At 45.9% G+C, this 17614-nt stretch overlaps 1 protein-coding gene across 11 annotated transcripts in view; it reads right to left on the reverse strand.

Moving 5' to 3' along the window:
- The window catches only part of LOC122936250 (saxiphilin-like), a 189568-nt gene that overhangs the window by 66230 nt on the left and 105724 nt on the right, over positions 1-17614 (reverse strand). For all 11 annotated transcript variants that reach the window (XM_044292366.1, XM_044292361.1, XM_044292365.1 and 8 more), the window contains one exon: positions 15989-16204. In XM_044292366.1, the coding sequence (XP_044148301.1) occupies positions 15989-16204 (216 nt within the window). The remainder of the gene's footprint in view (positions 1-15988; positions 16205-17614) is intronic.

The following is a 17614-nucleotide window of genomic DNA, read 5'->3' on the forward strand; positions in this document are numbered from 1 at the left end:
TCCGGAGACCTCCGGATGATTATCGATTTGAGATTTTTCATTCGATTTATAAGGAAGGCAAAGTTTTGCATGGAAACTATCAGGTCAGTGATCCACGTTCTCAACCCAGGAGACGTGATGGCTACCCTGGATCTCAAGGATGCCTATCTTCACATCCCCATCCATCCTGCTTCCCATAGGCATCTCAGGATCGTGGTCCAGGTCTCGGGGGTCCTCAGGCACCTTCAATTTGTTGCCTTACCCTTCGGGATTTCCTCTGCTCCTATCACCTTCACCAAGGTGGTGGTTTCAGTGGTAGCAGCTCTGAGGCTTCAAGGGCTGACCTTAATTCCTTACCTGGACGATTGGCTCCTAAAAGCCTCCTCGGTTCCAGTTCTTACCCACCATCTTCATGTGGCTATCTCTTTTCTGCTCCGCCTAGGGTGGATCATCAACTGGCAGAAGTCGAACGTGAGCCCGTCGACTTCAGTAACCTATCTTTGCTTCATAGCCATCATACCGTTTTGGCCCAAGAGATCCTGGTTTACCCAGCTCATTCAGATGAGTCGGGGACATTATTGGAGGCTCCCCCCACGGCAGACCCTGGTGTCATGGGACACTCACCTCTGCCCAGATCTGCACAGGTTCAACCTGACAGCCTGGAGATTGATCACTTTCAGAGTCGGTCCTGAGATCGTTGTCACATTCAAGAGCAGAATCTACTAAGAAAGCTTACTCCAGAATCATGAGAATCTTCTCGTCATGGTGTGCTTCAAACCAGGTGGCGTCTGCAGATCCGCCCCTCTCTACGATACTTCAATTCCTACAGGACGGCTTAGATAGAGGCCTTGCTCCATATACTCTGAGGGTCCAGATTTCTGCCATCTCAGCCTGTCTCAACAGACCCTTATCTCGGGACCCGCTTATCAAACGCTTCCTTAAAGGAGCCGAAAGATTGAAGCCTACAATACTGAGGCCCATCCCTTAGTGGGACTTATCAGTCGTGCTCAGGGGTTTGGCATCTCCCCCCTTTGAGCCTTTGGAGGAGGTAGATTTAAAGTTTGTGACTCTTCTCTGCCTCAGAACCCTATATCATCTTTCTTCAAGACCGGGTTCTCCTGAGATTCCTTCCATATTTCAGGCCTAAGGTCCCTTCATTTCGGAACATAAATGAGGTGATTTCTTTGCCAGTTTTTTTTATCCTTCTACCTCCTCCAGGGATCTTGTCATGCATCCGTTGGATATCTCAAGATGCCTCCAGATCTATGTGGATAGATCCAAGGAGTTCAGGATAGATAAGAATCTCTTCATCCTGTTTGCCGGTAAGTCCAAAGGCCGCAAGGCGTCCAAGGCATCGATTAGTCGCTGGATTGAGGAGGCCATTAGAGAATCTTTTGTTTCTCAGGCTTTGGATCCTCCAGAGTTTGTGAAGGCCCATTCCACAAGGGCCATCTCTACTTCATTTGCTGAAAGAAGTCTCCTTCCTCTGGAGATGATTTGTAAAGCTGCCTCCTGGAGCACTGAATCCACTTCCCTCTCCCACTACAGACTAGACGCAAGGGTAGCTGAGTTTTCAGCCTTTGGGCAGGCTATCCTTAGCTCTGCCAGGCATGAGGGCCCTCCCTAGGGGTTCTTCTTGCTGTCTCCCCATCTGTGCTGCTGGTAGGACGTAAGGGAATCGTTAATTTCTAACGATAATTTGTTTTCCCTAAGTCCTAACAGCAGCACACAAATTTCCCACCCTAGTAAGTTATTCTTGCTATAGACACAGTGGGATGGGGGGTGTTCCCTCCTTTTGTAGGGGTGTAAAGCTTTGTTATTGGTTCTTGGGCTCATTAAAATTCCACCGGTCCTACCAGTCCACGGGGGGGTAGTTAACCCCCATCTGTGCTGCTGTTAGGACTAAGGGAAAACAAATTATCATTAGAAATTAACGATTTCATCACAATGTGATACAAACTCTTCCAATAGGGGTTTATATCCCTAAGAAATTTCTGGTATTCTTTGAAGGCAGCAGCTCTTCTGCTTTTTTCAACCACATTTTGAACCAGGAGGACTGTGTTATTTTCCTGCCCACACTGCCTTTAAGTGCACTACAGAAGGAGCTGGAAAAGGCCGCAGCTTTTCTGAAGGCCAAGCCCTTCTTTAATTTATATAAAATGGGGGCATTGAATATATTAGATATAAATTGAAAATTGGGCTATATACAGTGGGATGCGAAAGTTTGGGCAACCGTCATGATTTTCCTGTATAAATCGTTCCTGTATCAATGCCTTAGTGGATTTTGAGCAGTGTTTAGGGTCGTTGTCTTGTTGAAAGATCCAGCCCCGGCGCAGCTTCAGCTTTGTCACTGATTCCTGGACATTGGTCTCCAGAATCTGCTGATACTGAGTAGAATCCATGCTGTCCCTCAACTTTGATAAGATTCCCAGTCCCTGCACTGGCCACACAGCCCCACAGCATGATGGAACCACCACCATATTTTACTGTAGTTAGCAGGTGTTTTTCTTGGAATGCTGTGTTCTTTTTCCTCCATGCATAATGCCCCTTGTTATGGCCAAATAACTCAATTTTAGTTTCATCAGTCCACAGCACCTTATTCCAAAATGAAGCTGGCTTGTCCAAATGTGCTTTAGCCTACCTCAATCAGCACTTTTTGTGCTGTGGGTGGAGGGTGGTCTTCCTCTGCATCACTCTCGCATACAGCATCTCCTTGTGTAAAGTGCGCCAAATGGTTGAACGATGCACAGTGGCTCCATCTGCAGCAAGAGGATGTTGTAGGTCTTTGGTGCTGGTCTGTGGGTTGACTCTGACTGTTCTCACCATTCGTCGCTTCTGTCTATCCGAGATTTTTCTTGGTCTGCCACTTTCGAGCCTTAACTTGAACTGAGCCTGTGGTTTTCCATTTCCTGAATATGTTCCTAACTGTGGAAACAGACAGCCTGACATCTCTGAGACAGCTTTCTGTACCCTTCCCCTAAACCATGATGGTGGACAATCTTTGTCTTCAGGTCATTTGAGAGTTGTTTTGAGACCCCCAAGTTGCTACTCTTCAGAGAAAATTAAAAGAGGAGGGAAACTTACAATTGACCCCCTTAAATACTCTTTCTCATAATTGGATTAACCTGTGTATGTAGGTCAGGGGTCACTGAGCTTACCAAGCCAATGTGAGTTCCAATAATTAGTTCTAAAGGTTTTGGAATCAATAAAATGACAACAGTGCCCAAATTTATGCACCTGCCTAATTTTGAAAGCACACTTTCTGTAAATCCAATAAAATTCATTTCACTTCTCAAATATCACTGTGTGTGTCTCCTATATGAAATATTTAACTGACATTTTTTATCGTTACAACCAACGATTTATACAGGAAAATCATGACTATTAACAAGGTTGCCCAAACTTTCTCATCCCACTGTATATCACTAACAGAAGGACCCGGCTTTGCACGGGTATATTTCATCTACGGATGTAGCAGGGTTAACACACATGCTTTATAAGACATTGGATACAAAAAGAAGAACTGGGCACTCTCCGATACTGAAACCAACACTTAATTTAATATTAAAACCAATATATCGGTGTATATAAATACATAAAACCACAAATGCAGTCAATGGTGAAATCAAAACATAAAATAAATCAGAGCTCCTACTAGACACCAGTCAGAGTGTGACTAGTAGCACAACACAGCAAGCACAACCATGAGTCCCAGCAGAAAATAGTAAGATGCACCTAGTTTGTGGTAGCCAATATTGGCTTAGTGTAACCAATAGAAACAATTGGGCCAGATTTATCATTAGCTCAAGTCAGAATAATGGAGTGAAAAATGCGCCAACGCTAAAACTGCACACAAATTTGCAACTTTTTTCTGCTCTGCACAATATGCTTGCCAGTTTTCTGAAAGTGGGCGTGTTTTCTTATGTAAATGAATCTCTAGACAGATTTACTATTGGGACTATTTAAAAAGTCACAAAATAATGCACAATTTCACTCCAGTGAGGACCATCTTATGAGACTTTTTAATAGAACATGCAACTTTTTTGTAAGGACGTGCTACTTTTGTAAAGCTGCTTACTGACGGATAAACTGCTACCGTCAAACCACATTTATTACAGTCTTAAAGGGCCAATCATAAATCTGACTTGGCTAAAACTGACTTTAGCCATATGTGAAAGTGGAGTGAGCTGTCAGAGTAATGATAAATCTGGCCCAATGTCTATTTCTTCATTGAATGAGTCACTCACTCTTATTCCAATGTTAAGTCCCTTGTAGTACAGTCATTTGAATCTGAGTTAATAGTAAAAGTCCATTCACTCCGAACAGAAGCACATATAAGGGACTGTGCTTATCACTTCTCCACCAAGAATACAATCAACAGCGGCGTCCCACTGAAGCAGAGTTGACTAAGTGCTTTAACAGTAGATTTTCTCTTGCCGGCATAAATTTAAGAACATTCTTACCATATGTAGTTGTCTATGCCCGGATGTCGCTCTAGACGTTGGTCATATATTGGGAAAGATCGATGTCTTGCGAGCTGTTCCCGTCTGACTTCCCATGCTGGCGGCTTGTGTGCACGTGGACCTTAGGTCTGAATAGCAGTCTTTATTGCAGCTTCGTTTAGGCCCCTTTCGAGCGGCAGATGGTATTCGAAGAGGCAATTTGACAAAACCTATGGCTCCATCACAATTTATCAATGGTCTTTTGGGGGATTTAACCAATTAAATACCCCAAATGACCATTGATAAATTGTGATAGAGCCATAAGATTTGTCGAATTGCCTCTTCAAATATCGCTGGCAGGCTGTAGATGTTTAAAAAATCGCATCAGAAAGGTATATTAGACGCTGTTTTGTTAACAGCGTCTGATATACCTGCTACCTGGTCCTCTGCTGGTCCCTTTTGCTTGGATCCACCACCAGAGGACACAGGCAGCTCTGTAAGTAGCCCCAAGCACCACACTACACTACACACACCCCCTGTCACTTATTAACCCCTTATTAACCCCTGATCACCCCATATAGACTCCCCTGTCATTGATCATCCCCCTGTAAGGCTTCATTCAGACGTCCGTATGTGTTTTGCGGATCCACGAATCCTCAAAACACGGACACCGGCAATGTCATCGCTGTCGCTAATCAGCACTAGTACTATATAGTATCTGTAAGTGATCAAGACTGATCGCAATCAGATCTATATCAGTACATTAGGGTCACCTTAGGCTCTACAAAAAAACGCAGGCCTGATCTTGTGCGCACACTTGTGTTCAGTCCGCCCTACCACAGTGACAGAATTTTTTTTTCTTCTGATCACTGCAAAAACACCGTAAAATCGCTGCTCGCTATAAAGACCACTTTTGAGCTTTTTTGATCTTTATTAGCGATCGCAGCTTTACTTCGCAAGCACTCCTATGTCCTTTCCCCTCTTTTTTTTTTTGATCGATGCGAATGAAGAAATCTGTGCCGTTCATTTTTTCTTTCAGCCCAGAGGCTGAACGGAAAAAAAAAATCTCATTACCCGTATGCTCAATATAAGGAGAATAGCAGAAACTCCTAATGATGGCCATACATGTAATGATTGCGGGACCCTGAAATGCCAGGGCAGTACAAACACCACACAAATGACCCCATTTTGGAAAGAAGACACCCCAAGGTATTCGCTAAGGGGCATATTGAAAGATTGAACTTTTTGTCACAAGTTAGCGGAAAGGCAGACTTTGTGAGAAAAAATTAAAAAAATCAATTTCCGCTAACTTGTGCCAAAAAAAATCTTCTATGAACTCGCCATGCCCCCTTATTTTTTTCCTCAGAAAGTGTCATTTTCCTCTAACTTGTGAAAAAAAATTAAATCATACATGAACTCACCATGCCCCTCCGCAAATACTTTGGGGTGTCTTCTTTTTTTGTACCATAGTTTGTAAACGCTATAACTTTTGCGCAAACCAATAAATATACACTTATTGGATTTTTTTATCAAAGACATGTAGCACAATAAATTCTGACACAAACTTGTATAGAAATGTAATGGGTGCCAAGTTGCATGGACGAGCAATAAACCGTTAAAGTTGTGAAGTGCCAATTTGTAAAAAAGAGCCTGCTCACTAGGGGGGTATAAACCTGTGGTTCTTAAGTGGTTAATAACAGTGACCTCCACTGTGCCCGCCCCTTTAAAAACAGTGACCTCCACAGTGCCCGTCCCTTTAAGCAGTAAAGAAAAATGGCTGGGTTGCTATGGAAACCATGAGTAAAACTGTGTTTATAGCAGTTGGGATTTGAAGAGAAAGACTTGCAGGCTTGTATTTGGGGGGGGCTCATTTTTGGGGAATATCTCAGGAACGATACGTCCTAGAGAGCTGAGACCTCGGTCTAAAACCTTTCCGGACACCTGATGTACCTGTGGGCCAAATTTGGTGAAAATCGGTCCAGTCGTTTGGTCGCGCATAAAGAACATCCAGACAGACGTCTAGGCAGACAGACAGACTGGCAGACAGAAACTAATTTATATATATGTATATATATAAAGAGAAAAATTAAATAGCAGCACACAAATTAATATGGGGGTGCAAAAATCCTCCTGAGGGACCAGAGACCAAGGTCCCAAATTGAGATAGAAAACGAAAAATAGAAGGCAGCACTCAAAATAGTGAAAAAATGGTGGACGTTTTATTCACCCAACCAGCAGCAACGTTTCAGCTCTCACAATGGAGCCTTTGTCCAGCTGAGTAACATGTGCATAATAACATATATAAATAGTGGCAGTAATTTACATAAACTGCATGAATTCATTATACAATAAAGTGCAAATGCGTAAGCAATACAATAGCAGCAATAGTGAGATACATGCCAAGTCATAGCATAGATCTATATATACATAGATATCTAAATAGCGATTCCATAATAAATCTATACAGTGAAAACCACATCATAACTTCCATAATAGGTGATAATGTGAAGGTGAATACAGGTGATACTCATTAATTAAAGTGCACGTTTAAAAACCTTTTGAATGGATCCATGTTGGTTGAAGACACAAGGTGAAAGCTGTTGGCGTCCGGAAAAGACCACGGCGCATGCGCCGCTTAATCGTTTGTCACATGATTCATTGCTTGTAAGAAACCACATCAAAGATGGCCATACTAGAGACTTATCTTCAGGGCGCATGCGCAACCGGCGCGGCCGCCCACATAGCAACAGTAACTACAATCTTGATAAAGGGAACACCGCAGTACATAGCAGAACGTGCTGGTCCTTAGATCGGGGACCAACAAATCAATGTCGGTCACCGAAAGGATGTCTGTGTGCGCAGGGGGGCGTGGTTGTCAGACCATCGTCACCCTGCGTCCCAGACTTGCCCGCATATCCGCTCCATGTCACCTTCTCACGTACCCAGTGGAGTGCAGAGTACATACCCCACATGGGCATGGTGGGAGGTGCGTGGAAAATCTGCATCAGTGTATAATGATAATTCCAAGATAAATGAACAGATTATGACCAGAGCCCGTCAGTCAGATGCGACCCCAGTCCCAAATAAAAAGGGGGGGCTGGAGTTGCAACCGAGTCAGACAGGGACTGTCAAATGTGGCTCATCAAAGATGTGGAGATATAGTTGTATAAAAAATATACATATGCAAAAAGTAGAACAAAGAGGATCGCCGGTACAGTTCCTCCGATCTTCACCATATGGATCCATTCAAGATACTGATAATTAGTATAATCCTAAACCGGAAAGAAGAAAAAACTAATTCGAAAGAAGAAAAAACTAATTCGAGAACACATCAATCGTGTTAAACCCCTCACTAAAGAGGTCATCCAAGGGGGATTGGGTGGGTCGAAACGATCCCAACCACGGATCCCATTTGTCTCAGAGTTCAGTACTAATAGTGCTAGTATTGCAGCCATTATTAAAAGACATTGGCGAATCTTGGGTAGTAGTTTTGAAAAAATTGAGGAATTCAAGTGCCCACCTCTCTACTCATATAGACGTAGCCGCAATCTCGGAGATAGATTGGTAAAATCAGACATAGGTACAGCTAGGGAGACATGCGAGACCTATTTTGGGTCGACCAGGAAGGGTTGCTACCCCTGTTATAACTGTGTCAATTGCAAACTGATGCTGAAAGGTGATTCCTTTGTCCATCCGCTGTCAGGACAGAGGTTCAATATTAGACAATACTTAACGTGTGATTCAGCATACGTAGTTTATTTGCTGGTTTGCCCCTGTGATCTGCTTTACATCGGTGAGACCACATGGGACGTTAAGACCCGACTCAACCAACACCGGTATTCCATCAGGAAACAAAAAATGGATCTCCCGGTGTCAAAGCACTTTACAGAGGCAAAACATACTCAAAACGATTTAAGATTCAGAATTCTGGAACAAATATCCCCTTCTAGGCGGGGTGGTGACCGAGTGAAAATATTAAAGAGACGTGAACTTTATTGGATTTACACCCTGGGTACTTTGAAACCACATGGCCTAAATGTGGAATTTAGGGTTGTCTAATTACTGCTCGCGTGTGTCCTCTTCTTTGTTCATGGCGTATGGGATAACAATTTGTGCTATATAATAATTATTATTTTTTCTTCTTTCCGGTTTAGGATTATACTAATTATCAGTATCTTGAATGGATCCATATGGTGAAGATCGGAGGAACTGTACCGGCGATCCTCTTTGTTCTACTTTTTGCATATGTATATTTTTTATACAACTATATCTCCACATCTTTGATGAGCCACATTTGACAGTCCCTGTCTGACTCGGTTGCAACTCCAGCCCCCCCTTTTTATTTGGGACTGGGGTCGCATCTGACTGACGGGCTCTGGTCATAATCTGTTCATTTATCTTGGAATTATCATTATACACTGATGCAGATTTTCCACGCACCTCCCACCATGCCCATGTGGGGTATGTACTCTGCACTCCACTGGGTACGTGAGAAGGTGACATGGAGCGGATATGCGGGCAAGTCTGGGACGCAGGGTGACGATGGTCTGACAACCACGCCCCCCTGCGCACACAGACATCCTTTCGGTGACCGACATTGATTTGTTGGTCCCCGATCTAAGGACCAGCACGTTCTGCTATGTACTGCGGTGTTCCCTTTATCAAGATTGTAGTTACTGTTGCTATGTGGGCGGCCGCGCCGGTTGCGCATGCGCCCTGAAGATAAGTCTCTAGTATGGCCATCTTTGATGTGGTTTCTTACAAGCAATGAATCATGTGACAAACGATTAAGCGGCGCATGCGCCGTGGTCTTTTCCGGACGCCAACAGCTTTCACCTTGTGTCTTCAACCAACATGGATCCATTCAAAAGGTTTTTAAACGTGCACTTTAATTAATGAGTATCACCTGTATTCACCTTCACATTATCACCTATTATGGAAGTTATGATGTGGTTTTCACTGTATAGATTTATTATGGAATCGCTATTTAGATATCTATGTATATATAGATCTATGCTATGACTTGGCATGTATCTCACTATTGCTGCTATTGTATTGCTTACGCATTTGCACTTTATTGTATAATGAATTCATGCAGTTTATGTAAATTACTGCCACTATTTATATATGTTATTATGCACATGTTACTCAGCTGGACAAAGGCTCCATTGTGAGAGCTGAAACGTTGCTGCTGGTTGGGTGAATAAAACGTCCACCATTTTTTCACTATTTTGAGTGCTGCCTTCTATTTTTCGTTTTCTATGTATATATATATATATATATATATATGTGTGAAGGCAGTTTGCCTGGATTTGTGGGAGGGGCTGAGGTCCGCCTCCAGCCTATTTAGGGCACCCCCTTTACCTGGCTCCTGCACCGTCCGAGGTCTGAGCTTTGAGGGAGGAAGTCGCTTGTGGAGTTACTGGAGAGTTACCTGCGAGTTGCTGAGTCTTGGAAGTTTTGCGTCAGTCGGTTCACTGTGGGTCACGTTTTTGCCCGGTATACTATGAATCATCCATACGGTACAGCTGGGGCCTCACGGTTGCCCCCTGTACCGGCTCATTTCATTTCACCAAACTTTGCACTCATGTCACAAATTCTCGTTACAAGTCACTATCATTTCATGTCTGCGGTACAGCACGGGGCCTCACGGTTGCCCCCTGTACTAGCTCAAGTCAATTCACCATTCGTTCACTCATGTCACGCTATTTGTCGCTCACAAACCACTGGCCATTTTTCATGTCTGTCATATTTGGGGTCATGCAAAAACACGACTGCGCCACAGCCCTACTCCAAGTCACCAGCCAGCACGGGTTATCATTCCCATGGCTGCCACCTTTTCAGTTTTCCTCCATCTCCACGGCAACCTCTTACACACGTGCCCCCCCCCCCCCCCAACCCCCGGTTCAGGTCAGCGGCATGCCCGCACTCACACACCCGCCACATGGTTTGCTCGTACCGGCCGCACCACACACACCCCCCTCCAAAGTCAGCGCTGCTGCTGCAGACTTCCTCGTTTTCCCCACCGCTGCACCGGCCCGCCCCGCCGCTTCTCCTGCCGCGCTGTTGATGGCGGCCGCCCGCGTCCCAGTACCTGGTCTGCGCACGCGCGGCCGGTGGTTCTGCGCATGCGCGGCGGCGCGTGCGCAGCAGCCCGGCGGCCGCCCGCAGTGCGGCTGGTTGTGGGGGGTTCCGCCACAGTTCTGCTCGGCCCCGGTCTGACCACCTACGGATTCCTGACCGCATCCCCACTCCTAGCGTTGCCAAACACGTGTACCAGGTTCCCATGGCAGCCACCAACGCCGTTCCCCTCCTCACCAATCATCCCACACATTCCTTCCCCTCACACCCCTCGCCCAGCTCAGCGGCACGCCCGCCCTCTTTGTCACCAGATGCTCGCCGCAACCCGGCCGCTCCACACGCTTCCCCTCCACAAGACAACACCAGTGCCGTGGTCCCCCTCTTCCCCGCGCCTCCGTCCTCCTGCCGCGCTGCCGATGGCGACCGCCGCGTCCCGACGCCCGGTTTGCGCATGCGCGGCGGGGGCGCTGCGCGTGCGCGGCCACGGCGGCGCATGCGCGGTAGCCTGGCGGCCGGCCACAGGTGCCGCGCACGTGCGCTGCGTGTGTGCAAGGGTGGGGAGCCGAGGGGTGCCGCGTGCACACCCCTGCACCAGCACCACAGATCCAGCTACCGCTCCCCTCCATCAGCCAGCGCATTCAGGGGGGGGTGCAAGTTAATCATCACAAGAGCCTGCATCAGGGAACACACCCGCCATGCCAACATCCATGCACCCATAAAATCCACCACAAAATCCACACCATTCAAAACGCATCATACAACCACCAAAGAAACCCGCCATAGGGAAAAAAAATAAATAAAAAATCCCGCCATATGAAAAAAAAAAAAAAAAAACGCCATATGGAAAAAAAAAGAAAAAAAACCCGCCATATGTAAAAAAAAAAAAAAAAAACGCCATATAATGAAAAAAAAAAAAGAAAAAAAAAAATAATAATAATAAACCCGCCATATGTAAAAAAAAAAAAAAAAAAAATTTTTTATTAAAATCAAAAATACCCCCGGTTTCATTGCTACATTAATATCTCTGTGAAACCCCCCATGGAAAAATAAAAAAAAATAAAAAAAATGCGGCCGCGGCTAAGTACGGGGGACCGCTGGCATCCAGGGTTGTCCGTCTCTACCAGCTGCCGGCAGAGCCCGGAGCAGGCGGTCAGCTTCCTACCCCACACTCAATTAGGCAGCACGGTCGTCCAACACAAACCCGCCACATCACCCGCGTGCCCCATGGTCCAAAGTAAACAAATAAACAGATAAAAGAAAGGGAATCCCGCAATATAGTCCATGGCCACAAAAAAAAAAAATCTATACATATATATTTTTATTCTGCCATTAGTCGCCCACGCATGGCTTCTCCGTTTAGTTTCACTCACAGCACTCCGCCATTTGGTCTCCCACGCGTGTCTTCTCCGGTTTAGCACGCACCCACGACTCCACCATTAGTCTCTCACGCATGGTTTCTCCGGTTCAGTTGTATACATACGACTCCGCTATTTGAGTCTCTCACGCATGGCTTTCTCCATTTCAGTGTTTCACATACAACTCCGCCATTAGAGTCTCTCACACATGGCTTCTCCGTTTCAGTGTTTCACATATAACTCCGCCATTAGAGTCCCTCACGCATTACTTCGCCGGTTAGTTCACACACATTTCTCCGCCATTACAGACTCTCACGCATTACTTCGCCGTTTTAGTTTCACACACATTTCTCCGCCATTACAGACTCTCACGCATTACTTCGCCGTTTTTAGTTTTACACACATTTCTCCGTCATTATAGACTCTCATGCATTACTTCGTCGTTTTAGGTCACACTTATAACTCCGCCATTAGAGTCTCTCACGCGTTACTTCGCCGGTTACTTTCACACACATAACTCCGCCATTAGAGACTCTCTCGCATCACTTCACCGTTTTGGTTTCACACAATAACTCCGCCATTAGAGTCTCTCACATATGACTCCGCCATTAGAGTTTCTCACGTATGGCTTCTCCGTTTTAGTGTCACACACATGACTCCACATTAGTCTCACGCATGGCTTCTCAGTTTCAGTGTTACATACATAACTCCGCCATTAGAGTCTCTCACGCATCACTTTGCCGTGTTAGTTTACACATATGACTCCGCCATTAGTCTCACGCATGGCTTCTCCGTTTGGTGTCACACATATGGCTTCACCAGTAGAATCTCTCACGCACGGCCCTGCCATTAGAGTCTCTCACGCATGGCTTCTCCATATTATTTTACACAGATGGCTCCGCCATTAGAGTCTCTCACGCATGGCTTCTCCGTATTAATGTTTATACATATGGCTCCGCCATTAGAGTCTCACGCATGGCTTCTCCGTATTAATGTTATACATATGGCTCCGCCATTAGAGTCTCACGCATGGCTTCTCCGCATATATCTCTTACACATGACCCCGCCATTAGAGTCTCTCACGCATGGCTCCGCCATTAGAGTCTCTCACGCATGGCTTCTCCGTATTATATCTACACACACGACCCCGCCATTAGAGTCTCTCACGCATGGCTCCGCCATTAGAGTCTCTCACGCATGGCTTCTCCGTATTAATTTCACACACACGACCCCGCCATTAGAGTCTCTCACGCATGGCTCCGCCATTAGAGTCTCTCACGCATGGCTTCTCCGTATTAATTTCACACACACGACCCCGCCATTAGAGTCTCTCACGCATGGCTCTGCCATTAGAGTCTCTCACGCATGGCTTCTCCGTATTATTTTACACACACGACCCCGCCATTAGAGTCTCTCACGCATGGCTCCGCCATTAGAGTCTCTCACGCATGGCTTCTCCGTATTATTTTACACACATGGCTCCGCCATTAGAGTCTCTCACGCATGGCTTCTCCGTGTCAATTTTCACACATATGGCTCCGCCATTAGAGTCTCGCACGCATGGCTCCGCCATTAGAGTCTCTCACGTATCGCTTCCCCATTTTAATTCCACACACATAACTCTGCCAGTCGAGGCCGGCTGCGTGGTCCCACAACCAGCAGGTTCCATGTCTTTTCTGCCTTCAGACCCGCTCGCATGGCTCGGTCATCTGTGGCTTGCAATACAATTATCTTGTGGTGACTCGCACGCGTGGCTTGCGCCATTAGAGTCTCTCTCACGTTATCATTTTCTCTGACTTTTAATTTCTAGGTTGTCAGATTCCTCCTGGAGCATAACATCACGCCCACTTTTGTCATGTCTTCTCTTCTGGGGTTTGCTTCTTTTTGCCACCTTAAACTCAAATGTCATACAACGCCATCATACTCTATCTCACTGGCATTTTACACCACATGCTAATCTTACACCCTAATAACATCAGTTGCGTGGCCTCTCACCAAATCAAAACCATACTCAGAGGTATTCAGAAACGGAACCCGCGCGTCCAGCCCAGAGGCTACCCGTTAACAATCATATTTTCAAGGCATTATCCGAATTACTAGACGCCAAGCCTTCTGAAGCAGATACCAACTCCATCCTCAAAACAGCAATTTACTTGGCCTTCTACGGTTCCTGAGGCCCGGGGAATTCACTACAACCTACACGACCCAAGCCACACCTTGTCTTCTTGTCTCCCACTTGGCAAAACACATGGATCATTACGTCCTGACCTTACCTCACTCCAAGAGTAGTCAGCACTTACCCGTCAACATTTCATATCACCCCACGCACAACAGAGGGTGTCCAGTCAGGGTTCTGGATGCTTACAGACAACGTCACAAGTTTCTACCCTCTCAACTGCTACTTCACTACATGGTTCGGTACTCACCACCACCACCTTCATGACCCATGTCAGGTCACCCCTCACACAACTGGGCCTCAACGCAGCCAACTACTCAGGGCACTCCTTTCGCTTTGGAGCCGCGTCCACTCATGTCATCGGGAATTGGGGGCGCTGGAAGTCATCCGCTTACTCGCGATACATTCCCAATCCACCACAAGAGTTAAGAGATACTTTCCAAAACATGTCGGGTTGAGCTATTCATGTATATTTGACTACAATAACTGGTTATTTCATTTTTGCCCTCTTCTTTCTCAGGCCTACCTCATCCTCGGTTTCGGCACACCACAACCGACTACGCTTATTCCCTGATTTCCTAGGGTTCTTCACTGTACTACCGTAAGCGCCTCACACAAGTGTGAAGGCAGTTTGCCTGGATTTGTGGGAGGGGCTGAGGTCCGCCTCCAGCCTATTTAGGGCACCCCCTTTACCTGGCTCCTGCACCGTCCGAGGTCTGAGCTTTGACCCTCCCACCACTCCACTCATTTACAACTCATTTCTTCCATATCTCTATCCTTGGGTGGGCCCTCTTCTTTCTCAGGCCTACCTCATCCTCGGTTTCGGCACACCACAACCGACTACGCTTATTCCCTGATTTCCTAGGGTTCTTCACTGTACTACCGTAAGCGCCTCACACAAATATATATATAAGATTAAAGGAAGAAATAGATCTTATGATTATAAGGCCCTAAGTTTCTTTTAAAGAATGATGTTATTATTTCTCCTTGCACTCCTACTTAGTGGATGTATGGCGTTTTCACTTTTCACCCAAAATGTTGAGAGACTAAACTTTATAAAGATGAATCAGGTGTGGATCAGCCAGGATTTCCACATGCCAGTGCCTGATGCATCAGACTAGGTTATTCTGGGTGTCACCCCAAAACATTGTGAAAAAACACTCTTTTCTTCTGGCCAACTGCTTCAGCCACTATTCTGATGCTGCCACCTACCTGATGCCACACACCTGCTGCCATGTTCTCCTACTGCCACTATCTTGTGCTGTTACTGCCACTGCTGTTGCCCCCCACCTCCCCACTCTATGACGGGACCACTATGTTGACTCCTTTAGCTGTTGCCACCCTCTTAGACAGGGCCACTAGTGTCCTTGTTTGGTCTTGTTGACATCAATTTGTGAAATGGAGGTTATGAAAATAAGGCCCTAGGTTTCTTCTAAAGAATAATATTATTATTTTTCCTTGAACTCCTACTTAGTGGATGTCTGCTCTGGAAGTTTTTTTGTTATTAAGCCGCTTTCAGATGAGCGGGTGTCATGCTGCAGACTCCCAGCCCAGTACCCGGCCTGTACTCCCAGCACTATTGAGTTATGATGCTATGTAACCCTTAGAGGTCTGGAATGTACTGCATTATGCCAGCATTATGTCAGTGTTATCCAATACATTCCAGAACTGTAAGGGTTACATAGCATCATAAATCAATATAATGCTATGTGAGCCCGGCAGTGCTGGGAGTTCAGGCCGGGTGCTGGGCTGTGAGTCCGCAGCAGACACCCACTCATCTGAAAGGGGCCTTAGTATCCCTAATGACAAGCTGATAACAAGGTCTCCTGTTGTTGGAACCCTCTGCTTTAGTTGTAATTTATGGTAGAACGCCACACCAACTTTTCAGTTTCTTCACAGCACCCCCATATGGCAAAGGAAGAATTACACAATCGTCATTGACTATAGTTTCTCACCTGGGTCCTCGCATGTAGGGGGTGACTGTCCACGTGCAGCTCTTGTACCCTGTATCTCTTTACCATCTTTGGAAACACACCAACAGTGTCCGGTGCTGCTATGACACTGCTTTGGTCTGTAGTCTCCTTTTTCATCACAATCCGGTACAAACGCTCCTAATATTGGTTTCCTTGGACTACGAACTTTCTGTCGTTCTTTTATGCAGGATTTTTCAGCTGATAAGACAAATGTAGAAAAACAAATAATAATCATGTGTGAATAATATAGAACTAGTATGTAGTCCATCCACTGATTTAATTGCATATTCTTCAATTTGCAGAAGTCGCTTTAACCCCTGTCTGTACGCAGGCGTGATGTGATCCCGGCCAGTGAGGGTGCCGGGCGCATGCGCTGAAGATTAGACGGAGAACGATGCCCATAGGATTGTATTGGGCATGTGCCGAATCTTGCGTCGGGGAGAGTAGTAGCCGCCCAGCAAAGTGAATATTGATGAGCTGGGCGGCGTTTCAAAACGGCAGTTGGGGGCGGCTGGCTGGGCGCAATTGGAGATGAAACGTCGCCCCTTGGGCAGATTGAAGACGAGTCAAGCAGGTTATAAACTTCAGTTTACTGTATTTATAAGGTGGACAGGGGGGATACTTAGATGATTTTAATACACTTTATAAGACCTGTACTGTCATATATATACCTAAATATGCTTATTGGGCTTCTCAGTGTCCCTTTAAGGAGTATAAACTTCTCTTTTCAATAAATACACAAAAGTGTCAAGCACTCAGATGTACTAGAACTGGACACTGATATATCATCATCAGAGTGTGAGACTGAACAGGAGACATCAGCCAGGGTTAACTCCACTCAATTCTTTGGGAGGCAAGGAGGGGGTAGGGGCAGAGGTAGAGGACGAAGAGGTAGAGGAGGCAACACTGGTGGGAGGGGTGGTTTTTTAGACAATACTCCTCCGGTGTCTCAATACCTACTTGGAAACAAAAATTCTGCATAAACCAGACCTTAGCCTTACCTCATATTCCCTCGTCCACGAACATGGAAGAATTGCAGGTCATCAATCTTTCACCTCGCCCCCTCACCACTTTAGAAATTCAAGTGCTTCGAAAGGGACTGTCCTTTGTGCCCATCCGTAGATTTGATCTGTTCGGGTGGGTGAAGGATCTGCACCTTTTCGCACGCAAGTTGAAATGGCGAAAACAATTTGCCACTCACGATCGACACAAATGTGAAGAATTAGGGATAGATCTGAATGATCTCCCGGATGTGCAAATTCTGACAGATTATACTCTGAAGCCTTGTGTAATCCTGGCAAGGGCCCATTCACGGATCTGCGCCCTCCCTCTAAAAAGATGCCCCCTCTAAATGACAATACACCCATTGATATTTTTGTATCGGTAGTGACCAACAAGCTCCTGTCACAACCAGACAGCTGAGAAGCTCTGACAGAGGCCTTTCAGAACCTCCTCCTTGAGTGTTCTTTGTTGTGGTATTCAGTTCCTCATCTCGTTAGCCTCTCTCAGCTGTGATGTAGTTGGACTGATTGCTTCCCTTTAAATTCCTCCCCACAATGCTTTACTGGGCGGCTTATACTTCTTCCTGGAGTGTGTGTGCATGCTGAT

Source organism: Bufo gargarizans, chromosome 4 (genome assembly GCF_014858855.1).
Source record: "Bufo gargarizans isolate SCDJY-AF-19 chromosome 4, ASM1485885v1, whole genome shotgun sequence".
Lineage (NCBI taxonomy): Eukaryota > Metazoa > Chordata > Amphibia > Anura > Bufonidae > Bufo > Bufo gargarizans.